The sequence below is a fragment of the Alexandromys fortis genome, unplaced genomic scaffold (assembly GCF_014885135.2).
Source record: "Alexandromys fortis isolate MF-2015 unplaced genomic scaffold, M_Fortis_MF-2015_v1.1 scaffold_1, whole genome shotgun sequence".
In the NCBI taxonomy this organism is placed as follows: Eukaryota; Metazoa; Chordata; class Mammalia; order Rodentia; family Cricetidae; genus Alexandromys; species Alexandromys fortis.
In genome coordinates this window covers 28,013,846-28,040,291 of record NW_026067927.1, presented here as the reverse complement: position 1 = coordinate 28,040,291, position 26,446 = coordinate 28,013,846, and the positions used below count along the sequence as shown (strand labels likewise).

Sequence of the window (26,446 nt, the reverse complement as noted above, 5' to 3'; positions counted from 1 at the left end):
CTAAACAGAACCATGCTACCAAACTAACTTCATTTTCAAACTCAGTCATTGCGTAGTTTGGCCCCTCTCCAAATTCCCTCACTTGTTTCCCTAACACTTAAAGAATCAAAATGCCTTATCAACATGCTTAAACCAATTCTTTTGACTTAGGAAGCTAGCAATGTCTTCATGGTTGATGACTCTTGGGTCCATACAAGTAAAAGATGTCTGGCTGCTTTAAGTCCGCCAAGAAAAGTCAGGGACAATTAAACATTCATTCTAAAATGCACTATGGTTCTAAGCATTATCCATTTCACTTTGTGTTATTTAAACCATGTTCTCTCTCTGTCTCTGCCTGTGTGTGTGTGCATGCACATATGTCTATGCAGGCACACATGCATGTGTATACACATGTGGAAGCCAGAGATCATCTTCAGGTGTCATTTCTCAGGCTCTGTCCAGTTTGCATTTTGAGACAAGGTGTGACCCAACAGTCTGATCAGGCTAGGCGGGCTGGCCAGCAAGCCCCGGGAATCTGCCTGTCTCCACCTTCCTGGTTCTAGGATTACAAGTGTCTATCATTATACTTGGCTTTTTATATGTGTGGTGGGGATCAATCTCGTACAAGCAAGGTGAGCATTTTTAACAACCGAGTCATCCCTCTAGCCCTCCTTAAACCAAATCCTTACCCAACATTCCATGCGTGTCCCTAAATAGAAGATACGTTAAGAGAAGGGAAGGGCCTTTATTTTCTGCTTATTATTAGGAGAGAACGGAGTGATGTAGATGAGAAACCATGAATTCACACAGGCCTGAGCTGCATGCTTGTTAGGGTTTTGCAGCAGAAGAACACTGTGGTGGATCTGGGTGAAGGAATGCCACAAAGATCACACACCATACAACAGATCTCACGTAAGAGATTTATTGGTGGGGGATGGGGCGAGAAAGGCACCTCTTACTGGGGTCTGAGCAGGGACAGGGTGTGTGTGTGTGATGGTGGAGACTTTTTTGTTTGTTTTTCGAGACAGGGTTTCTCTGTAGCTTTGGAGCCTGTCCCAGAACAAGTTCTTGTAGACCAGGCTGGCCTCAAACTCACAGAGATCCACCTGCCTCATCCTCCAGAGTACTGGGATTAAAGGCGTGCGCCACCACTGCCTGGCTGATGGTGGAGACTTTATAAGGTGTTTGGGACTTGTGGTGGCAGTGGAGATGTGTCACATTTGGTGGTTGGTGATGTGGATGCTGGCGCTGAGTCGCTGAAGGCGGGCTGGGGGAGTACCTGGCTCCTAACAATGGTCACTGCAAGTGACTCAATCTCCTTAGTCTCATTGCTTTATCTCAAAAGCCACCTACCTTAGAAGATCCTTCCTTCCAAGGACCAAGTTAAATAATGTTTGTTAGTAACAATGCAGTATCCAGATATACAGCAGGCCTCAACATGGGTTAGAATTCTTGGCAATCACCTACACAGTCTCACTAACACAGTAAAGCAAATGCCAAGATAGGTAGGTAGATAAAGTTGATGCACGGGGATGAAGTTGATCTCTAGTGGCTAGAAAACTTAGCCTTTTCTTTTTTCAATACTGCTCACCCTCCCAACCAGATCCACCCCTATCAACCATAAACACTTGACTGTGAAAAGTCCCTTGCGGGGCTGGAAAGATGGCTCTGTGGTTACGAGCACTGACTGCACCCACATGGCAGATCACAGCTGTCTGTAACTCCAGTTCTAGGGGATCTGCCACCGTCATATAGACATATATGTAGATAAAACATCAATGCATGTGAAATAAAAATAAAAATTTAAAAAGTTGAATAAGACAAAAGACTTTTTTTTTCAAAAAAGGAGATAAAAAGAAAAAAGAAAAGGCAAGAAAGCAAGGAAGAAGTGAAAAAAGAAAGAAAGAAAGAAAGAAAGAAAGAAAGAAAGAAAGAAAGGAAAAAAAAGGAAAGGAAAGTTCCTTAAAGACAGGCTGCCCAACTGTGCACAGACACCCAGGCACAGCGCAGTCACATGTGCTGGGTGAGGGACCCTTTTTGTGCTCAGTTTCCCTTTCCTTTGTATTGCTGTTGGTGTTCTTACTAAATTCCCTTTCAAGGGACACACTGCTCCCCAAATCTATCTTTAGAACTCACTGGTCCTTTATTCCTTCTCCAATAGTAGTCCCGAATGCTTGTTATAAAATGTACAAAGACATAGACTTTTAGAAAGCGAAAGATTTGGGTAATCCTGCCCCCAAGAGATGCCCACGGTCAGGAGTCCAGTGACTGTCCTTCTAGACTTTATTTTTAATGAGACAAATCCTTCTTCCTACATGGATCTTCTCCTACCCATGCTTCCTTTAATCCCACTCTGTTAGCTACAGAAAATCTCTTTCCTTGTCTTTTTTGTCCCACTCGTGAGTTCCAAGATCAGCCTCACAATGGTTGCCAGGCATCAAAGGCGGTAACTCTACACTCACGCAGGGAAGGGAGAGGCGAGTTTGGAAGTGAAAGCTGAAAAGCACCCAGGCTTCCATTCAGCTGAAAGCATGCGGCCGACTTGCCACAGAAACCCCTGTTTCTTCTCCTTTCTCTAATTAAATGCACAATCCCCCGGGTGTCAGCATTCATAATAAATGACCATTTTTCATTCAATGTTATTGTCGTTTAACCAAAAGCATGGTGGGAAGGAATCCTTCCTAGCATTTTGTCAAACATAAGTGCGGTCTGGAAAAATATGTTCTGCCTTTTCATCGCTGGTTTGTAAAAAAATTAAATACTGGAAAAAATACAATGTAAGTAAACCAGACAAATAATGTCTCAGGGTTTTTTTTTTTTCCAAATTACTAAATTTAGAACACTTCAAACTACCCTGGTGGGTTGCTGTAAAACTCTCCAGCATCTTCGAGCTTCCATATCACTTAGCAAACAGGCTTGGGGTAGCACCGCCTGCACAGTACATACAGGGTAGCCCTGTCCATGGCTTGGCACACCATCTGTGACTTCCACTAGGGCTTGGGGCAAATGACACCCACGCTGAATTTTGGCGGGAGGGAAGCATCTGGCTGAAAAGCACAGGACATCTGCATTTGGATGTGCTGAGCCAATCTGCGGGGTTTCTGGCTCTCCCAGATGCTTAGCATTATAGAAATGCGTGCAGCCATGTTCTCAGGAAACCAGGGAGATTTGAGTATTGGAAATACACAGGGAAATCCCAGCTAAAAGTTTAATTTCTTAACCTATGCTTCTAGACTCCAGAGTTCACTCTTGCCTGATAGCTCTATCCTTCTGAACACTGATTGTGTGTGTGTGTGTGTTAAACCTTTACAGAGATTAAAAAAAAAATCCAGCTCTTTTTTTAAAATAGTTCATTTCTTAAAAATCTGGCTTTGGTCATTTAGTTTTGACTGTTAGTCTAGACTTAGCTTAATTCAAATCACCAGCTACAGCAAATCAACCCATCCATTGATTCAATTACATATCAATAATTTGATTCATTCACCTAAATATTCAATTTTAGCAAACTCTGCAGGAAATCTTTCTTTCTTTCTTTCTTTCTTTCTTTCTTTCTTTCTTTCTTTCTTTCTTTCTTTCTTTCATTTTTCAGGACAGGGTTTTTCTGTAGCTTTGGAGCCTGTCCTGGAACTCGCTCTAGTAGACCAATGAACTCAGAGATCAGCCTGCCTCTGCCTCCCGAATGCTGAGATTAAAGGCGTGTATCACCACCGCCTGGCCTTGCTTCTTGAATCTTGCAGTAACCCCTGTATTCGGCAAGCAGACCTGAAAAGTCACATCTAACTAAAGCAGCTAAAAGTCAAACATTAGTCAAGAAGCTCGGCTCAGGCTTGTACTCCCAGCACTTGGGAGGCTGAGGCAGGAGATCTGTCATGAGTTTGAGGCCAGCCCCTGTTACAGAGTAAGGCCCTTCCCCAAAGAGTTTTATGAAAGAAAATACATAATAAATATAATAATAAATATACAGCAACCCCGCATGAGCGAGAAATGATTAGTTCATTCAATCACTAAGGTATTTATTGGATGTTTTAAAAGATTTGACTTATAACATGTTGAAAACATTTATATATAAACATATACTTACGGCCGGGCGATGGTGGCTCATGCCTTTAATCCTAGCACTCGGGAGGCAGAGGCAGGCAGATCTCTGTGAGTTCGAGACCAGCCTGGTCTACAGAGCTAGTTCCAGGACAGGCTCCAAAGCCACAGAGAAACCCTGTCTCGAAAAACCAAAAAANACAAAAAAAAAAAAAAAAAAAAAAAAAAAAAAAAAAAAAAACCCATATACTTACGAATACACATATGAACTGTCATGTTTTAAAATGATCCAATTATTGTTAACCTACTACGAAATACAACTAGGAAGGGAAAACTATAGTCAAGATGGGAGAGCAAAGTCTGCTGTTTCTGTGTGTGCAGTAATGAATCTGCAGACACGTTCTCTTAGGATCAGAGTGATTCACCCACACAGCTGACAGACAGTGGCTTTCCTTGTGTGTGCTGAATACGGTGTTCTGAAGAAATTTTTCGAGAATGATGTGTGTTTCATGGGGACATAGCAAGATTATCTAAATGAAATAAGAATACAAAGACGTCATCTCTTTAGGACAAAGCATGAACACCAAAGTCCTCCAAGCAAGTGAGAGTATCATTCTAAAATCCAGATTAAAAACAAGAACCGGGTGTGGCTCAGTTGGCAGACGGCTTGCCTAGCGAACACAAAGCCCCGGGTTCAATGCCCAGTACTCAATAAAACAGGCATGGTAGCATATACCTGCAAACCCAGCACTCAGAAGCGAGTGGCAGGGGGCAAAGAAGGTCAAGTTAAAAAATAAAACAGTCCAAGGCAATCCTCAGTTATTAGTTGAGTTTGAGGCCAACCCAGGATACGTGAGACCTGGTTTCAAAAACAAAAGCAAAACCTAAAAAGAAATAAACAACAACAATACCCAAAAGCAAAGTGAATAAAAAAGGCAAACAGTAAATGTTCCAATCGCTGGCACTATTGTAGAAAGAGGGAAAGCGACAAGAGAGGACCACACGAGGGAACAGCCGTGGAAGGGACACTTATTTTGTGTTCCTGGTAGCGTGACTTAACTTCTGAAAGAAAATAATCCAATGAGACAGGATTTCCTCTGTGGAGCTTTGGAGGCTGTCCTTGAACTCACTCTGCAGACCAGGTTGGCCTCAAACTCACAGCTGCCTGTCTCTGCCTCCTGAGTGCTGGTTAAGACGTGTACCACCATCACCTGGCAGGAGAGGGTAATTCTGAGGAGAAAACTCTAGGGAAAAATTTCCTGGTTACCCATAAAGCTTTCTTTTTATGTTAAAAACCCACTGTGTCTACTCGTTGCGCACACAGGATTATTTTCATGTAATGTATCCTGTATGTTGAGCATATTCCTCCCATATCTCCTTTCCTCGCTCCTCCTGCTCAGCCTCCCCCATTGGTTCCCTTCATTTCTCTAGGCAGTTCAGCTTCCACACACGTGCACACATGGTTTTCTGTCTCTATAAAATTAGGACCACAAATGAGAGAAACACAATCATTTCTTGAAACTGCCTTGATTTATCTAATATGACTGTTTACAGTTGCTTTCATTTTTCTTTCAAATAACTTTCATCTTTTTTATGGCTGCAGTAAATCCCCATTTACGTCCACTGCATTCTCTTGCCATTCCTCTGTCGTTGGACACCTACGTAGCCTCCATAACTCAACCACCGCAAACACTGTTGCAATAAACTTCTGACCTGGGCTGAACTGTCTATATATGCCGTTCTCTTACAGAGCGATGCCATTCATCCAGGATTCATTTCTCTACTCTAAAATCATTTTTATATATACGTCATGAAAGTAGAAACAACATGAGGGTGACAGAAGGGATTAACAGGAGGTGGGAGAAAAGGGAGTGCATGGGGGGAGCCAGGTCAAAGTACACTGTATACTTGAGTAAATCGCTTACGAAATGCACTCTTATGTACGATGAACAGAGTCATTAAAAAGATAAACCACTATCAATATCTTAGTACTACTGTATTAAAGAAAAACACATGAAAGACATAAACACTGGGGCTGGAGAGAGGGTGGCTTTACACACCTGACAACCTGAGTCTGATGCCCTGGGCCCACGTGGTGGAAAGAGAGAACTGACCCTTACACTCCTCAGTACTACCACGTACGTGCTCTGGTACCCAGACGCCCCAGATGCTTCCCGCTGCTTCAGTGGGTGTCGGAGTCCACAAGGGCAGGGGGGTGACGCAGAAGAGGCAGAGCTTAAGGACACTCATGCTATCTCAGCCCACGTCCCAACAAGAATGCCCGTGGAGACAAAGGCATAATCCTTCTGCCAGGGCTCTGTCCCCTCTGTACGAACATCTCACCCTGGAACACACTTCCAACGTGGCGGAATTAAATTTCCTTCATTAGGAGATGCATTCGGACCACAGCAGAGTGAAAATGAGATGGGCAAGGGAAGTGGTGTATGCCTTAACACAGCTTTCCCTTAAATTATATTAGTGAATTTATTTTTCATTTATTCAGTGTGTATGCGTCTGTGTGTGCGCACGCGCGCATGCACGCACACACTTGTGTCAATATGCATGTGCCACTTTGCCCATGTGGAGCTCAGTGGACCTTTGAAAGACAGTTATTCTTTCCACCATGGGGGTCCCAGGCATTGAACTCAGGTCGTTAGGCTTGTTGGCAAGTGCTTCTGCCCACTGACCCGTCCCACTGGCTCACTCGAGCTTTTCCTGACTGAATAATAAATACATTATTTATTCAAAAAGTTAAATTAAACCCAGTTACTAAAACAAAAGAAGGAAAGCACTCAAGGGATAGTTTAGGAAAACCCCCTCCCCCACACTCACATAAACAATGTTCATTAAATTAATTGCCACCAAAGAGAGGAGGGGGAGGGAAGGAAAGTGGGGGAGACGAGTGGAAAAGGAAGACGTCAGCAGGCGTGGGAAGAAGACGAGAGGAGATATGGGAATGCATGTGGTTAAAGACACCACACGTACACGTATAAAATGTCAGTACGCAACCTACTGCGTATACCAGAAAGGTAAGGCAGCAAGGCTTTTCGCAGCCATTTACAGGACCAATTTGTTATTCTAGCGGGATATTTGGTGGCAGCTAATTTCCGACAGACAGACGAGGCAATTCTAGTGGTTGGTGGTGCCTGCTGGTCCTTCACCGAGACTTTGCTTCTGAGTCCGGTTTCTTATTGGTCATTCCCCCAAACCCTGGGTGTCATCTCAAACTGGAATGCTCAACAAGAGATGGGTGGAATTTGCCTAAAAACTTTCTTGAGTGGAAGGTTTGCAAACTGTAGTTGTTACTTTTATCCCCATTGTGCTGAAAATCTTGACAGGAACAGCTTCAGGAAGGAAGGGACAGTTGGTTTCATCTCATAGTTTGAGGAGACGCAGTCCATCCCGGCAGAGGACCATAGCGGTGGGTGTGTGAGGCAGCTGGTCGCTTTGTGTCTACACACAACGGAGGGAGATTAAGGCTGGTGCTCGGTTAACCTTTTAAAAATTCGTCTAGAACTTCAGCCCCTGGGATGGTGCTCTTACATTCAGGGTGGGGCTTCCTTCCCTAGCAAACTTTGCTGCAAACTCCCTCAGAGATATGCCAAATATGTGTCCTATGGTGATTTAAATCCAGTCAGTGTGGCAATGAAGTTTAACCACCATGCGACCTAAGGGTAGCGACCTGGCAGGAGGTGGGCTGTGAGTCAGTCTACACCTGGAAGCCAAGTATGCCCTCAATGCAGAGTTAAAAGGTCTCTGTGTTCTTGGAAAGAAATGACAATAGGCCGGCGAGAGAGTGCTCCTGAATTCTGTACCCCTGGAGCCAGCAGTATGGTAATGACTGGACCTGGATGGGACTGGATTGTGTGACAGAGAGGAAGTGAAGACCCCGGATCACTGCTCTGAGGTGATGCACAGAAGCCATGAGGTAGGAGGCCCTCTGCTTCTTCCTAGCCCTGTGCCTGCCTTGCATTCGGCCTCTTCCCAGCCCTGTGCCCGCCGCCTTCTGCCTCTTCCCAGCCCTGTGCCCGCCCTGCGTTCTGCCACCTTGTTTTCTTCTCATGAGGAGAAAGGTCGTGGGAGCCACAGCTGCCCAAAAAGTCAGAGCAGGCATCAGCTAAAGTGCCAGAGGGGACTCTGGGATCAGATTCCCAGCTGTGCTGCAAATCTCGGCTGTCCTTTAATCTGCCCCCACATTAATCATTTTCTCTAGGGTATAGATTCTTTTCTATGGAAAATGGACAGACAGGTGGAAGGAGGGAAGGGAGAGAAAGAGAGGGAGAGAGAAAAGGAGAGAGGAAGGAGAGAACTGAGAAAGGAAGGATGGCAAAGAGGGAGGGAAAAGGAAAAATAACAGAGAAAAGGAATGGAGGGAGGGGAGGGAAGAGAGGAAGGGAGAAAGGGAAAGAGAAATAGAATGAGGGAGGGATAGAAGAAGACATAATTTGGATGATACCCAAATGTTTTCTTGTCTGAAAATTGGGGCTGTCACTAACAGCTGAGGCTGTAGGGATAGTGATGCTGGATTCATAGCATGTGGAGCCCCGGAATCAGAATTCCTGTTGAGATTGTGTTTGGCCGGCTTGTGATCACTAAAACACCTTCCTAAAGGCAAGTGTTTAAATGAATTACAACAAGCAGGAAAACGGAAGCCAACCGGAAGACCAACATGGCTGAAGAAGAGGGCAAGGAAGGCCACATTGCTTCCCTTGGAATCTCTCTGCTAGTCAGCATGGCATGAACCAAACATTCCATAGATTAATTAAGTAGACAGCTACAACTCTCAGCATGCGGTGCAGTGATGAGAGACATCAATGGTGAGCCTTCGTGGGTGTACATCTGTCATCCCAACACTTGGAAGGGACAGGAGTTCAAAGCCAGGCTTAGCTACATAGCAAATTTGAGGTCAACGTGTACTACATGACCCTCTGTCTCAAAACACCACCCCAACAGCCATCAAGGGAGGCTGTCCAATAACTGTCTAAAAATGCTTATCCTACAAGGTCAGGAAGACAAAGACAGCATGGCTCACAGTGCGTCTACATCATACACGTGGGCTATGCTTGGTTTCATTTTACTGTCTTTTTGTTTAAATTGTGATGCTCTTATTATATGAAACAATCAACATGAGCTTTTTCTTTCAAATTCATTTTAATCAAGAAAAGGAAATAAATATTCCACACCGAGGAAATGTTCAAGGACTTAGGACTTCCAGCTGTCGTTGGCAGCTGCTTCACAACTATCAAGTCACTCGGCAACAGGCTCATGATTAGTTCCGTAAGCTGGGAATAACAATGCCACTGATTTGGGGGTTAGTTTGTTAAGATGAAGTTTCTCTGTAGCCCATGCTGGCCTCAACCCTCCCACCCCACTATGCAGAGCCTCCTGCCTCCACCTCCATAGTGCTGGGGACCCGTTGTAGGCATCTGCGACCACACGAGGTTTATATGGTGAGGAGGCACAGATCCGGGTCTTCCAACTGAGCTCTATCTCTAGCTCTACAAAAGAAACCAAGAACACAACACAACACAGCATACAAGTCACTCCAATCCATTGCTGTGACTTTCAAGACCTCGCTGGTGATATATGGGCTGTTTGTAGAGGACCCCTTCATTTCATGGCCAAAACCATGTTTACCTTAAAGATCTATCATAAAATTATGCATTGTTTATTCTTCTAAAGGAGGCACCGGCTGTGTCATTGTTCTCTGGCTGGAGAGTAATTTATATAAGCCCTCTGGTTTATGTTGCACACAAGAAGGCTTAGGCAGATCTAATCTTTTCTAAACCTGTTATGTTCTTGGGTTTGGCAGAATGTCCTAATTGTCACCATTAATTCCCCCTTTTTGTGGTCTCTTCTGTCAATAGACTATTGAGTGTTGGGGAAATTAAAGCCGGACCAGCAGCCAGCACACGGAGATAGACGTTAAATCATTGCCTGCCTGCCTGTCCTCATGATTAGTATCTGTGAAATAGCTGCTAAGCTGGGGGACAGGACTGGACATGATGCGTGCCGGCCTCCTTCTCAGGTTTCCATACTGTACAATCAGGTATGGGAGCGTTCCTTTTTCGAGGCAACAGGTGTGTTCTTGGAACAAAGTTCAACCCCCCCCCCCCCCAACACACACACTTTTGGCTCACGGGAGAGCTGGCAGCTGCAGGCTTAACTCCGATGACACAGGGCTCTGTGAGGGTACAGACCTAAACTGCTCGTTCACATCATTAAAGCAACAGGCAGATGGGCTCCGGCTGCCTGCGCTTTTCTTTGTGCTACAGAGCTGGGCCCAAGTTTTCAGATGGCAAGCCTCTCTCTTTTATTGCCCCCTGGCTCTCGCTTCCCCCCCCCCCCCCCCCCCCCCCCCGCCCCCCCCCCCCCCCCCCCCCCCCGTGTTTTCTGTTCTCCCTCTCCTCCTTTCCTTTTCTCTCCCCTGTGCTCTCCTTTCCTTCCCTTCTCCTGGGCACCCCTCTCCTCTCCAGTCCTCCCCTAGTCCCTCCCCCTGTTTCTCTTTTCAGTCTTCGCTTCTATTAAAAATAAGCACGGCACTTGTAAGACATTGCATATTCATTATCGAGAACGTATTTTCATTAGAGTCACACTGTTTACAAACTGATGAGTGGGGAGGAGAGAACCCTTCACTTAAATCCAATTATACTTACATCTCACTTTATTCGCAAAGGAACTCAAAGGGACTGTTCACCACGCAACGGGAGGGCTCACTCTGCGAAGCTGCCCTTTCTGAAAAAACACAAACTCGAGTACTGATTTCTAAGCCTCCCTGTTTTCCCGACTCAAGTGTCTACCAAGGGCTTTGTGAGATGCTATTAGCCAGAGATCAGATGTACTGTCCTACCCCAGAAACATAAAGTCAGCAACTGAAGGTCACAGGTCGGGAATCACCGAGACAGCATCACTCAAGAACTTCATACTGGGGACATGCGAATTTGGCTTCCACGTAGACTGTGCCAGCAAGTATGAGACATTCAACACTATCTCACAGTATATAAACCTTCATAGAAATAAAGACAACCAGATATCAAACGGTCAGTGTAAAGACACCCGTATGGCATTCACTGTGAGTAAGGAACCGTGGAAGCGGCTGTCTCAAAATAGACTTCCCTGAAGCGCAGATGGGCCCAATCTTCCCCCTTTCCACCTATAAGTATTTCAAGAGAAACATTTAAGAACAGTGGGGGGCAACTGTGACAGACAAATACACTGTGAGGTGACGTTACCAGACCCCCCAGCAAGACCAGTGCTGAGTGCTGAGTATGCTCTCAGTAGAGGTTTCCTAGCCTTGAAGGACTTTATTCAAGCATAGGATTTTCTATAAACCTACGTCGAAAGCGTCTTTGCCAGGATCATCTGATGGAGAGACACCTACAGGGACAAAGAGCTGGTTTTCTATCCTCCGAGACAGAGCCCTGAAAAGCAGCCCGATGTTTCACTTATCCTGAAGTTTCTAACTGGCCTGATTGGTGTTTTTGCTATGAATGTAAACGGTGACTAACTGCTGGGGAATAAAACTGTCTGTAGCTAGCAGATCAGACACACATCCTTAACGATCTCTTCCAATCGGGAATTTCCAGATTCTAGGATTTTTTTTTTGTTTCTCCCAGGCTGTACTTGGAAAAAAAAAAAAGTCATTAGAAGACGACATAAGAAAATTGCATTTGTGTGTGTGTGTGTATGTGTGTGTGTATGTGTCTGTGTGTGTGTGTGTGTGTGTATGTGTGTGGGTTAGAAAGGGGATCACAGTGGCAGAAGAGATATTAAGAACGTGGAGAGAGAGCAGTGGAATATTGTGACATAAGAGCAGAAAGTAGGGAAATCTGAGGAAGGGAGCCTGCTCGAGGCACGGGGTCCCGGAGGGGGACAGCAGGGGAGGGGCACAAACTGAAACACAGTGGAGCTGCGCACAGGTGTGAAAATGTCACAATGAAACCCATTACTTTGCATAATGACTTAAGAACGCAGTAAGAAAATGGGTTGGCGAGAAATCCCAGCTAGTAAAGGGCTGGCTTCACCAACACATTTGAGCGCTGGCACCCGTGTTAAAAACCAGCCATATGCACAGTTGTAAACCCAGTGCTGGGAAAGGGGCGACAGGATGATCCCTGGGGCCTGCCTGCCCACCTACTCCACCCTCCACCCAGTAAGCATCAGGCCCCAGGGAGACCCTGCCTCAAAGCCAAGGTGGATTTCACCCGAGGAAAGACACCCGGGATTGACCTCTGGCCCCACACACATGCACACACCGCTGCATGTGCAGCCACACACTCATGAGCGTGCACACACACGAGAGCACACTGCCATCTTAGCCATTTCCAGCCACTCCTGCTGCCATGGGATTTCTGGGCTTTGGAAGTAGAAAGGTCACACGCATTAGACAACTCCTCATTGCCTCCCATCCCTGCCTCTGGTGACCCCATCCTAGTCTCTGTGTCTATCAGTTTTGCCTCTCTGGATGCCTCATATAGACGGACTCATGCAGTGGACTCCTTTCTGTGTCTTGTTTATTTCCCTTAGCACCACGTCCTCAGTGTTCACCCATCTGATAGCATATACCAGGATTTTCTTTTCTGGAAGCGGAATAACATCCCACTGCACCTTCTACCTCTTGGCTGTTGTGGCTCACGCTGTTCTGAACTCGGGGGTACAAAGGCCACTTTGAAAGTCTGTTTGCATGGCTTTGGGATTTGCGCTCGAATGAGAGCTCATACGTTTACTCCACTGCCAACCCATTTTCCCTGATGGGCGTGCCATTTTCCCTTCCCACCAACAGAACCCGGGGGGTTCCGATTTCACCACCTCCATGCCCACACTTTCTATTTTCTGATGACAGAAACATCCCGACAGGTGTTAGTAATAGCCTCAGTCTGACCCTGGGGAAAAAGGGTGCCTGAGTCAATTCTGCTGGGGGAGCTTTTTGTAAAGTGACAGGAATTCACGCTAATCCCTGTGTTCAGTGCCCTCTGTAGCTTCCTGTCACACCAAGCATACACGGAAGTCCTTCACTGTGACTAACAGGTCCTATCCGGCTCTGGTTCCAAGCTACCTCTCTCCCTGATTCACCTCCCCAGCAGCTGTTTGCCTTGCTGGGAACAGCATGTTCCAGCATCCTCAGGGGTTTGCTCGAACCCTCCCCTCTATCTGGACCACCCTGCTCCATAACCACCCTTCCCGCTCCCTTTCTCTACTAAGATCTCTGCTCAAATGTCACCTCCTGAGATACGGCCCCTAAACCAACAACCCCAATTCCAAAACTTTCCACATCATTGTCTATTCCCTTAATTTTTAGGTCAGACCTATAATACCTCAGTTGGTTGTATAGTTATGTATGTCTTTTGTTTCCCAAAGGTAAAAAAGTTACGAGGTGGGGGTGGGGCAGGACTCCCTTGTCTCATTCACCCCTGAACTCCTGGCTTCTAGAACAGTGCCCACGGATGCTTGACTCGGTAGACTCTTGTAGGGCAGATACGTAAATGACTGTACAAGTGAAGGGAAAAGTAACCACAGAGACATTGTGACGCCATCGGGATCGTGGGGGGGGGGGTAAGGAAATACTCACATGCGTCTCTACATCCCCAGCAAGGACTCTGCTGTTCCTTAAGAACTCAGCCACCATACTGTTCACCAGCTTGTCAAAGGCGTCCACAGACGGTGCCACGCCTGCCAAAGAGAATGGCTTCATTACTTCCGGGTGGTCTCCTGGAAAGCTGGGACTGGATTGCCACAGGTCGAATATCCTCACTGCTACACTTACTCAGCCCGGCATTCCTCCACATGCCCCATGTTTACTGAGGACAATCCTTTCTGCCCAATTTCTTCAGCATCATTCATTCTCTCCCGTGACCGTTACCTTGATTATCAGCTCAAGTGGACTTAGGACCACCAAACAGACACACCTCCATGTGTGTCCGTGAGGGAGCTTCCAGAGACGGTTAACTGTAAGATGCCCCTACATGTGATGGCACGGCTGGTGTCCTGCACTGACGGAAGAGGAGAGAGCCAGTTTCATCTCTCTGCTTCCTGACTGCGGCTGCCACATGACCACTGCCTCCTGCTCCTGCCACTAAGACTTCGTGGCACAATGGGCTGTGGCTCAAACTATGAGTTCAAACAAGTCCTTAATTTGGTTTTTATCAGGCATTTTGTTCCATCGATGAGAAAAGTAACAGATGCGTCTCCAAGCCCAGCAAGATGAGCAGGGGCATCTCTATGTTATATATAAGGGAACAGGAGGCCTGACAGCAGGCGACTGGTCAAAAGCACAGATCAAACAAAAGGTAGATGCCCAAACTGAGCTGACCCAAGTTCCTCGAAGTCACTGCTTCTGCCTCCATAGCCTCCCAGATACAATACCAACCTAGAGAGTTACCCAGAGTCCCCAGGAATTCAGAGGACAAGTGAACTCTGGGAAAGAGGGGAAACAGAGCTAAAACCACTAATTCTCTTCCTTCTTTACTTCCCAGGGGGAGAATGCATGGGCAGAGAGTCAATGAGTTTCCTCAGGGATCGATCTGTACAGAGCATGGTGAGCCAATGCGCTGTGCAAGCTGAAGGGGCAGCAGTCCAACGAGCAAGCTCGGTTCCCGCTCTGCTCTTCAATTAACTGGAAGAAAACCAAAGATCTTGACTTTCTGTCCTTAATATTGATAAATTTATCCTTGTAGTTTATTAAAAACCAAACCAAAGCCCCTTTTATTTTTCAACTAAGTCATCCCTGCTCACAAAACTAAGAGAGAGACTTCTTTCCCTTTTTATCCCAATTGTCCATTTCCACACACAAGGAGGGGTTGGAGTGGGGGGAGGACAGTGACTGACAGCCCCCCACATCTCAGGCCAAACAACTCAGCAGCCCCTTGAACGGGAGTTGTCCTGTAACCCAGTTTGTCATTGAGGGAGGTGTGAGAGGTCTCTGTGGATATTTAAAAGGGAGAGAAAATTCCAGAAACGTGAGGGATGCTGCTGCCTAGCAAAAGGTAAAATGATGAAAGAGAATATGTTTCCAGTCCCCTTTCATCCCTGGACTCTGTCCACACCTCCTCCGGGCAGCCATTAATGATCTGTTTCTCCCCCACACTGTATCCTTTGAGCGTCTCTTAATCAAAGCATCTCCCACTCTGAATAGTTACGGAGGCAGAGCAAAGATGCTGGAGGATGAGGACCGTGTATAATTCATTTGAGTGCTCCTGCATCCAGGACCATGCTCATCACGGGGCAGGGACACAAACGCATTTCTCCAGCTGTGGAGCTGAAACTGCCCAGGAAAACAAAACAGAAAACAACAACAACAACAACAAAAAAACCCAAACACCAAACTTATCATAGACAAAAGTTCTTGATGTTTGGATGGTATGTGTTGTAGTGGCCTGTGTTCCTGTGTCCTTTCTCTAAATTTCCTTTAAAGTGTAAAAGAAATAGCTTTATTTAATATAGGACATAATACAGCAATGTAGGATAATAATACAGTACCTATATTTTTGGGGGAACCCAAATAATTAGTAAATATTTTACACAATCCTCCTGCCTCAATATCCCAAGTGCTGGGGTTCTGGGTATGTACCCCAGGTACTGGGGTTCTGGATATGTACCCCAGGTGCTGGGATTCTGGGTGTGTTCCCTGGGTATTGGGGTTCTGGGTGTGTACCTCAGGTGCTGGGATCCTGGGTGTGTTCTCTAGGTATTGGGGTTCTGGGTATGTACCCCAGGTATTGGGGTTCTGGATTTGTATCCCAGGTGTTGGGGTTCTAGGTGTGTACCCCAGGTGCTGGGATTCTGGGTGTATACCCCAGGTGCTGCGGTTCTGGGTGTGTACCCCAGGTGCTGGAGTTCTGGGTGTGTACCCCAGGCGCTAGGATTCTAGGTGTGCACCCCCACAGCTGGGTAAGAGGCTGCTTCAGAGTTTCGGATCACCAAATCTGGCTAAGAGGAAGAAATGACATTACTTCAGATTGAATAAAATGTTTTAGGAACAGGTACCATTCAGATGCCTCCCTAGTTACCCCACTTCAAGTAAAATAAACTGTTGGCTAAGTTTTCCAGGAGACCTTTGCTTCAATAACTAATTAGAAATAATTTGTTGTATCAGAAAATATTTGTCTAAATGTCAAATAATTGAATTTTGTGCCCTCCGATTTTATTTAGCCTATCAAATTCTCGGGACATTTCTTTCTCCTTTGCTTGTATAGGTGCATGTGATGATGTGTACATATGCGTACAGGCTTGGACATGTGTGGGTGTACGTGCATGTGCTTTTGCATTTAGAGGTATGAGGTTGATGTGTCTTCCTCAGTCACTGTCCACCATCTGAGTTGAGGCAGGATCCTTGCTGAACCCAGAGCTCAGAGATTCCCTGGATTCTCCGTTTCTGTGTCTAGTGCTATGATTATAGTCCCAGCTTTTAAATGGGTTCTGAGGATCTGAATCCATTTGACCCACTGAGCCATCTTCCTACACCCGCCCCCCCCATTTTTTTTTTAAATAAAAGAAATAATTTAGTTTTGTCTGCTACCTTTTTGAATGTGTGAGGTTCAAAGTTTGGGCTTTCCCTCTTTATTTAGATGCCCATTATCTCCTGGATTGTAACTTTGTTTTATTTAGACACCTGTTATCTCCTGGATTGTAACTTCATTTTGTGCACTTACAGGCTTTTTATTGAAGGTCAGAGCCCTTAAGGAAATGTCTGCAGCCACTTAGTGTCAAGGACAAAGTGAAACAAAGTTGAAAAGGCATTGCCATAGAAATGAGGCTTATAAGGTCCAGATACCAGCTGAAAGGGCTTAAGATAAAACTACAGGCACATCTTAGGGGTGTGTGTGTGTGTGTGTGTGTGTGTGTGTGTGTGCAGGTCAAGAACAGAACTGCAAATTTAATACAGATCACCCTGTTAAATTTTAATTTCAGATGAGCAATGAGAAGATTTTTAATACATTTATATGCTACACAGTATTTGAGAAACATTGATACAAAAAAGTTTCTCCATTTGAAATTCAAATTTAATGGGTATCCTCCATTTTTACTTCTTAAACTACAATCTTACACAAAAAGGAAATTGAAAAATTATTGTAGATAACTTGAAGTTTGCTATACGGGTTATCTGGTATTTACTGTCACCTCTCCAACCCTAAAGCTGTCCTCAGCACTTGTTCCCATTTTAAGAGGACTATTAGCTAGGAAAGGTCAGAGGTCAGGTCACGTGCTGTGGGCATGGACTTGCTCCATTTTTGGCTTAACCTGGGACAAGATGTAGCCAAAGCTGCAGTGCCCATAATGTCCTTAAAGTGAAAACCCACAGCACTTTAATCCTTTCCAGTTTGTATTCTAACTGAACATGCTCATTCTAGCTTGATAATTACTTCAATAATATAGTTACACATTAAAACAAAATAATAATGCCTCTTTGGTTGTGGATTACATTCTTCAGAAGCATAGATCTTGACCATTTTTGTGGATTAAGGGTTGAAACTTAAAGAGTTTGCTTTTTAAGGTGGCGCATAAAATCTGCATGTATTGGTGGAAGAAGGAGAATGTAACCCTTCACGTTCTTTCCCAGGAATCACTCCCAGGATGGAAGGCAGGATTAAGTGACCCACAAAGAGATCAGTAATGACATCAGGATATGGCCCTACCTCCATTGACACCATTAACTTCTCCACAGTCTCCAGGAGGCCCACGTGAGCCTGCAGACAGCTGCTCCAGCCGGCTGACCGCGCATTCCAGTCTCTCCATCAGTCCCAGCATGTCTGCCATTCTAGAAGGACATGGGCAGAGAGATTGTGTGAGATACTGAGGATCAGCAAGCTGACATCATCCCACTGAACCGTGAGAGAGAAGATAAACACCACTCAGAATGGCTTTCGCTACCTCCCTGTCATGAAATCCTCCGAAACTTAAAAAAAAAAGAAGCTTATTCAAAACGAAAATTATATTGGGCTTGTTTTCTACTCAGTTCAATGATATTTATTTATAATTTATTTGCAAGGATCTCTCTATGTAGCCCTGGTTGTCTTGAAACTTGCAATGTAGACCAGGCAGACCTTGAACTCAGATCCAATTTCCTCTTCTTCCCCAGTGCTGGGATTAAAGGTAAGTACTACCATGCCTGGGATGATTTCTTTTAAAACATGGTATAAAACCTAAGACACAAATATTACCCAGCTTTCCATTATCTGCCTACATGCTTCCAAGGTTGTGGCCTGACACCATTTTTGTACAGCAGTTACCTAAAAGCCAAAAACACACAACCCCAAATTAACACCACAAATGCTTACTAGGCTAAGTGGTGGGAACACATTTTAACTAGTACTAGTAATTCTGTTAAAGTGTGATTACATAGGCAACTTCAAACCTACTGACAATCCTTGTTCACCTAATTGTGTGAAACGTGAGTTTACAGAATTGGGTATTATTTAGCAAGCGAGGAAATACCATCACCTCCGGGTATTAATTATTATCAGTTTGTTTCAGTGTTTCCTCTGTGAAATTATCTTAAATTATAATGATTCTGAATCGCAGAGGTTTTAGTTTAAAGGAATAAAGGTGGCTGTTTTCCTTGTGGAGGCCACTGATTACTTTCAGGTGCACGTTAGTCTTCAGTGGGCTGGTTTTTAGAGACTGGATCTTACGTTATCCACCATTCTGGCTGGAGTAGAGAGGGAAGCTGACTGAGGCATCGGGGACGAGAGCGGGACTGTACATCCATCCTTTTCTGTTTCCAAACACACATTTGACTGAGTCCATAGGCAACATTACTAGTCCTAGACTTTCCACCCTGAACATCTAAATTCAATTAAGTGAGTGGTGTCTATGAGCTGTATCTCTAGACACTTACTTATGACAGCCTTTGGTAAAAGTCAGTCCACTGCCCCAAAGAGAAGAAAACATGCTTGCTTTAGCCACGGCCTATGGTTCCTTCCATGTGTATGAAATTTCCAACTTTTCATTATGAGCAAAGGAGAGGCAAAATGCTTCTGAATCACAGACACAGCTACCCTGGAGCATGGGTGAGCTGTGTCACTTATGGGATGCGTGAATACATCAGATTTCCCCCAGAAGCCAGGAGAGAAAAGCCCTGCATTTTCAGCTTAAATACGACACTCACAGACCGCCCTAGATTCCAAAAGCAAGGTTAACTACATCTAACCATGTGCCCAGCTCTGTACGTCAGCATCCAAATATCAGTAGCCAGAGAGGGAGGCAGAACTCGTGGTCTATTTTGGAAACCCATCGCTCTGGAAGCTGCCAGCAGCAGCTCTCTCAAAATATGGAGCAGGACTCGCTGCACAGCTGAATCCAGCATCTAATCCCAAGGGGCTGCAAAATTAGAAGTTTCTCAGCTATTCTTTTCCTTTTCACGTCAGAGCTTCTGATGCTGTTGCAATTGAAGGGGGAAAAGGAAGGAGAGGTTTAACTGAATCCTTTACATAATCTTCTTGCAGGGGAACTGGGTATCTCATAGGTGGGCGAAGGCCATTTGGGAATGATCAAAGCCCCTCAAATCTTTTAATGGTTGCCCATCTGGTCAGTTATCTTGGTTCCCTGTTAGTCAAACTTGCCAAATGTTACCACCCTGGACCTAGTCTATGATAGCAGGAAAAAGCATCTGCTCTGCTACCCGGGTCCCCAAACCACCTCTGGCTCTCCCCGATCGGGGCAAGCTGTTTCGGGAGAGCCTGTTACGTTTCCCACTTGAGACTGCCTTCCCAGCCTGCGGCTTAATCAGACTCCTCAACCGGTTCCAGACTCAAGCTATCTAGTAGTGAGTGTCACCCATGTTGACAGACAACAGGACTCAGCGTATCAGCTGCAGGCTGAGGCAGATTGCTGTGGAATGTGGCCTAAAAGCCACTCAGAGGCCACTTCGTGTAGAAACACCAAGTCATGTCACAGCTTCTAAGGACACCTCCAGCTCTACAATCCTGAAGCAGTGTGTTAGAGACACTCGACAACAGACAGAAGAAAGTATACACCAGGATCCACATTAGCACGCCCAGGGTGGCCAATGGGGTCTGAGGTAGTCATGCAGCCCACGCAAACTTTCCCACTCTGTCTACATTTGACCTCAGCTGCTATCCAGACCATCAATAATAAGCAAAAAAAAAAAAAAAAAAAAAAAAAAAGGGCTATCGATTCTCCACATTCCAGCCTATTTGCCCTGGCATTTCAACATGCTCTTAGCTGACTTTAGACAGGAGCAGGGAATTAAAGGGGCTGGGGAAAGGCACAGAGTTGCCACAGTAAATGGGAACGGCAGGGTCTGGTGAGGAATAGGTCTGAGCAAGGGAGTCAGACATGAGAGTTACGTTAGGAGGCCAGTGGAATCGGGTGAGGGGCAAGTTAGCTAGATGACAGACAGTTTAAGGATCAGAAGTGTTCGAGTCTGGCTCAGACGGTATAGCTCAAGCATGGCTCGACAAAATTCTGGCCATCCTGTTCATGAAGAAGGCGTCCTATAGGTTACTCTCTACTGCCTATAGCACATCAGACTAGGGAGGGAGGGTGGGCCAAAGGAGAAAGTGTTACATTCTGACATTACTTGTTTTTAAAGTTAGTTTGTTTACTATATCAGTTTGTATGGATGTTTTTGTCTGTGTGTCTATGCACCATGAGCCCGCCTGATGTCACAGAGGTCAGGAGACAGCACTGGATTCTCTCGGGTGGGAGTTACAGACAACCGTGAGCTCCCGTGTGGGAGCTGGGAATTGAACCGAGTTCCTCTGGAAGAGCAGCCAGTGCCCTTAGCTCTGAACCATCATCCCAGTCACCTGAAGATTTGTTTTAAGAAACTGTATTTGAGGGTAATTTTCTTTCTTGAAAATAAAAACAAACAAAACAGTTATCAATATGTAGGCCTGGCTGGCCTGGAACTCTTCACGTAGAGTAGGCTGGCCTTGAACTAACTCTGTAGTCAAGGCTGACCTTGATCAGCTGATGTTTCACCTCCTGAAATTATCCCAGATCCCCACTGCTTTGCCCGTAGTCGGCGCGGATCTTAATTCTTTGTGAGTTAATTTTTTAAGTACCTCTTGAGATGAATTACAGTGGAAAACCCATCTTGGTGCGTTATTATTTTTCTTATTTACACTTTCCCCTCACCTTTTCCCTCGCATGCTACTCATTCTCCTTTCAGTTGACCTAGCACAGTTACAGGACACAGTATGGGGACTCAGGATTGGGTATGACTGAGTCAGGACTGTGTTAGCATTTCCAGCCACTTACACAGCAAGTCGTCGCTCTGTGTGCTTGGGACTTCAAGCTCCCCTCTTAGTTCTTCAGGAACTATATACCAGAGGTTGTGGTAAGGTACAGTTAATATACTGTTAGGGTTTCTGCTGCCGCAGCGAAACACCATGACCACAAAGCAAGTTGGGGAGGAAAGGGTTTATTTGGCTTATATTCCCACATTACTGTTCATTTCTGAAGGAAGTCAGGACAGGAACTCAAATAGGGGAGGAGCCTGGAGGCAGGAGCTGATGCAGAAGCCATGGAAGGGTGCTGCTTACTGTCTTGCTCCTCATGGCTTGCTCGACCTGTTTTCTTGTAGAACCCAGGACCACCAACCCAGGGTGGCACCACCCACAATGGGTCGGGCCCTTTCCCATTGATCACTAATTGAGAAAATGCTTTATAGCTGGATCTCATGGAGGCATTTCCTCAACCAGGGCTCCTTCCTCTCTGATGACTCTAGCTTGTGTCAAGTGAACACACAAAACCAGCCAGCACAACTGGCCCCTTGTCAGCCTGACACACAGAGACATCATCATTAAAGCCACAGTCCTTCCTTTCTTATTCATCCCCAAGACCTGATGTCAAAAACACAAATAACTTTAAAAATCCCATGGTCTTTACAAATTCAAACACATTGAAATTTCAGTCCCTTTAAAATAGCCAACCTCTTTGAAATTCAAAGTCTTTTGAAATTCAAAGTCTCTCAACTGTGGGCTCCAGTAAAATATTTTCTTACTTCAACAGGGAAGTATCGGGGCACAGTTACAATCAAATCAAAGCAAAACTGAATTCCAGCTGTCCAATGTCTGGGATTCACTCACAATCTTCTGGGCTCCTCCAAAAGACCTGAGTCATTTCCCCAGCTCTGGCCTCTGCAGCACACAGCTTGTTTTCTAGGCTCCAGCAGGCTCCACTCCACAGCTGCTGCTGCTGCTCTTGGTGGTCATCCCATGTCCTGGCATCTCCAAAATGCTGGGGTTTTCTGCTGCAACCGGGCTGCACTTTCACCAATAGCATCTCATAGGCTCTCCTCATAGTGCTGACCCCTTCAGTCCTGGGTCTTCAACTGTCGCTGAGGCTGCACCTTCACCAATGGCCTCCCCTGGCCTCTCACAGCGCCAAGATTCAGCTGCTCTCCATGATCCCTTCATGACTTCAAAACCAGTACCACCTGGGTGATACTTACACATTACCAAGTCTGACTGCCATCCCAAGGTACAACCTTGGCCACCTCTGGAACACAGCTTCTCTGTGCTCTCAGGAAACAAATCCCAGAGGATTTCATCTCAGTGACACTGGTCTCTTCCTAATCACCACTAATTTCTTAGCGCCAGCAGCCAGCATCAAGCATCCCGGCAGAGCAAAATTTCACCTCAGCAGTGCCGGTACCTTGTTAATCACAGCTGATTCTTCAGCCCCAGCTAACCAGAACCACAGACTCTTAATTCAAAATAACAAATAGCCCTTGATAGCATCTTTAAACTTCCCTCTGAAACTTCATTTTATCTCCTCCACTGCTCTCAACATTCTTATCTTCCACGGTCCCACAGAAATCGTAACACTCTTCTAGCCCAAAGTTCCAAAGTCCTCCTACTGTCCTCCCCTAAACATGTTCAGGTCTGTCCCAGCAATACCCCACTATGCTGGTACCAAGTTGTCTTAGTTTCTATTGCTGGGATGAAACACCATGATCAAAACGCAAGTTGGGGAGGAGAGGGTTTATTTGGCTTCAGCAGTGATGCTCATCGCTGAAAGAAGTCAAGACAGCAACTCAAACAGGGTAGGATCCTGGAGGCAGGAGTTGATGCCGAAGCCATGGAGGGGAGCTGCTTACTGGCTTTCTCAGTCTGCTTTCATATAGAACCCAGGACCACCAGCCCAGGAATGGTACCAACCACCATTGGCTGGGCCCTTCCCCATGGATCACTAAATGAGAAAATGCCTTACAGACAGTTCTCCTGGAGGCATTCCCTCAACTGAGACACCTTCCATTCTGGTGATTCTAGCTTGTGTTGACACACGAAACCAGCCAGTACAAATACTCAGTCTTATTCCTCTTCAGACATGTTGGAAGCCATTAGCCAACCACTCTCTATCTCTTCCCCCACCCTTCGTAGCTTTCAGTCACCACTGTTCTGCTCTTTCCTGCCTTGAAATCAGTATTTTCAGCTTCCACATAGGTCTGAGAACATGGGGTTTTGTTTTTGAGGTGTCTGGCTTATCTCCCTTGATATAATTTCTTCCTACCATTGGCACAGACGATGGGATGGGATTTTATTCCTTTAACGGCTGAATAATACTGAACACACGCCTTCTCCTCAATTTCTTTATTCATGCACCTATAAATATATGCCTTCACTGACTCCATATCTTGCCTCATTTTCTTTCTGTAAAGTTTAATTTTTGCCTTTATCAAGGTGGGATGTACCCAAACTCAAAAAGCTATCATGCAATTCTGTGTAATATTTAGTTCTGGTTAAACTTATCTACATCCTCAAATACTTATTTCTTCATGGCAAAAACATTGCCCACTTTTCTTTGTCCACCTTTTTGTAAAACACAGCGTGAAATTCTTACGAAAACACAATAGCTTCCTGCTCGTAGCTTTTCATTTTGAGAGATAATTACTTTCAATCGCTGTAGCCATTTCTTTGGACAATTACCTTCTCATCTCCAAGTGATATGATATCATCTCTGTGCCTTGTCCTGTTTTCTTCCATTTTAAGGCATTATCCATTGAGTTCCACCAGTGCACAGTGCACGTGGGCATGCTAAATGTATCCATCTATTTATTTATATTTGAGTTAGGGTCTCATTATATAGCCCAGGCTTGCCTGACATTCACATCAGAGTCCAAGATGGCTTCCAATTCACAACCTTCCTGTCCCTGCTTCCCTAGTACTGGGATTACAGTGTGCCCCGGCCCTCTGAGCCTACACCGTTCTTTGTGTTCGTCTTTGTAAGAGGGCTGCTGTAATTCAGAGTCACATCTAGTAGTAAGGTCCACTGTCAGTATTTGCTGGCAGGTCTGGTTTCCTAAACCTATTGTTAACAGCGAAGGGCCACTGGCCCACTTGGGCACGTGGCTCTGGCAGGCCTTGCCCGTCGCCTCTGTTCCCTTTGCCTTGCTAAAAACCATTAAATTAAATTCCTGAAACTAGCTCCCTAAAGTCTACTCTTTTATTTGGCCAATCCCTCCTCCCAAGGCTGACTACCAAGGTCCAGCTATGAAAGCATTAAAGTCCAGCAATCAAAAGCCCCCCTTAGCTCACCTAATGAGCAGGCCCAATTAGAACTAAACACTGCATCCTAAGAGAGGGTTTCCCCTTGAACCTTTATAGACGTTTATTTTCCTGTGTGCTATGCCTTCTCCTATCTATTCCGAGGCAGTCCTTTGTCTCTCCAGGACAAATATCCCTTCCCCTTCTCCCTTGCTCCTTCCCGCTTCTCTCTCTTCCTCCATCTCCTGTCTCTGCCCCTTATCCCTGCCCTCTGTCCCTCTGGGACAAATAAATCTCCTTTGTGCTGAGACCTTGGTTTTGGGGTGTCTTGAGCCAACTTTGAGGTTCCTTGCAAAAAACAGCCTCTTGGTTTCCCCCCTCTTTTATTTTTTCTTTCTCACCCTGTTTCTTTTTTTTTTTTTCCTTTGTCTTTTGAGACAAGAGTCTTGTTATGTGGCACAGGCTAGCCTCAAACTTGCAATTCTCCTCCTCAGTCTCCTGAGAACCGAGATTATAAGTGTGTGCCAACAGGCCTGAACCAAACCTTGCCCCTCTTTTGGCTCTTCTTCCAGTTGTGTGCATTTCTAGTCAACAGAGGCCAGCACAATGGAAGATCTCTAAGTGTTTCTTACAGGGTGGCTCCTTCTCTCATCTAAACGGTTGTCCTGCAGGCATGCTGTTGATCTGGGACCTGGCCTCTGGTGTCACCTTCTTCTCTGAAGTTCCCTCCTTTATTCTTATTCTGTATGGTATCTTTGTGTCTGATTTTACAAATGAAAGAAAAAAACTGGGTTTCAAAGATTTCCTGTAACCAGTGTGTGCTAGCTCACAGACTGCAACTGCAACAATAAAGAGACCTAGAATAAAGGAGTATCTCCTGTGAAAGTGTGTGCTCGCCCACAGACTGTACTGCAGTAACAGAGACCTGGAATAAAGAAATGTTTCCTAACAGAAAAGATGGCCAGCACCGCCATTTTCACTCACGGACTCTTCTGCAAAGCCCTTCCTCGATGTGCCGGGACGTTTGCCCCTGATATGGTTGGGTTCTCTGTCCACAGTGCAGTCTGCATACAACACGCAAAAGGAATGAATGTCTGCGCTCTTTCCATAACAGACTCCCATGAAAGGAGAGTCCCATGCACTTTTGAGAATTTCACAGAGTCTCCATGTTTGTGCTCACGTTCAGCTGGAGTTTGGAGTCATGCCCCCCATCCTCTAGCTCTTGTTAGCCGGGGGGACTACAATGGTTAACCTTTACTGTGAGGACTGTAATGGTTAACCTTTACTGTGGATTCAATGGATTTAGAATCACCCAGGAGACACAGTTCTAGACAAGTCCATGAGGGAGTTTCCGGAGAGGCTTAACTGAGCAGAGATGACTCACCCTGATGTGGGTGGTGCAACAGGCTGAGTCCCAGACTCAATGAAAAGGAGGGACGTGTTCTGAGAGCCAGAGGTCCCTGCTTCCTGGCCCGCTCAGGTGTTGAGTGAGCAGCCTCACACTCCTGCAGCCGAGCCACCCCCATTGCGGCAAACCATATTCTCTCACACCACGAGCCAAAGAAACCCTTCCTCCTGTAAGTGATTCCTGTTGGTTTGTCATACAGCAATGAGAAAAAAAACTAAAAAGGAGCTCTGGGGAAAGTGCTTAACTTTGCTTTGCTATGTCACTCCCAGAAAGAGTCCTAGGAAGACTGAGAGACAGGCTGGCCAAGATATCAAAGACAGTCCTCGTCCCAGTGGCAAGAGGTCCATTTGGATGTAAAGGGGTCACCGGGGAAAATCTGGCCAGTGGAAAAGATTTTTAAAAAATATTTCATTCCTTCTTGTTCCTTTACTTATTCTTCCAATATTTCTTCCATCCAAGTTCTAACAAGGCCTGGTTCTGTTTAGCTCAGAGAGTGGACAAGGTCAGAGACATCTTCAGAGTGGTATGGCTGTAGATGACTTCAACATTTAAAAAAAGCTCTAGGCTTATTTAT

General features: G+C 45.5%; 1 protein-coding gene across 1 annotated transcript in view; it reads right to left on the bottom strand.

Moving 5' to 3' along the window:
• Positions 1–26,446, bottom strand: part of Cap2 (cyclase associated actin cytoskeleton regulatory protein 2) — a 133,555-nt gene that overhangs the window by 92,679 nt on the left and 14,430 nt on the right. The window contains exons 2-3 of the mRNA XM_050144425.1: positions 17,646–17,767; positions 13,583–13,683 (exon numbers count right to left, since the gene is read on the bottom strand). Coding sequence (XP_050000382.1) covers positions 13,583–13,683; positions 17,646–17,766 — 222 coding nt within the window. The 5' untranslated portion in view covers position 17,767. The remainder of the gene's footprint in view (positions 1–13,582; positions 13,684–17,645; positions 17,768–26,446) is intronic.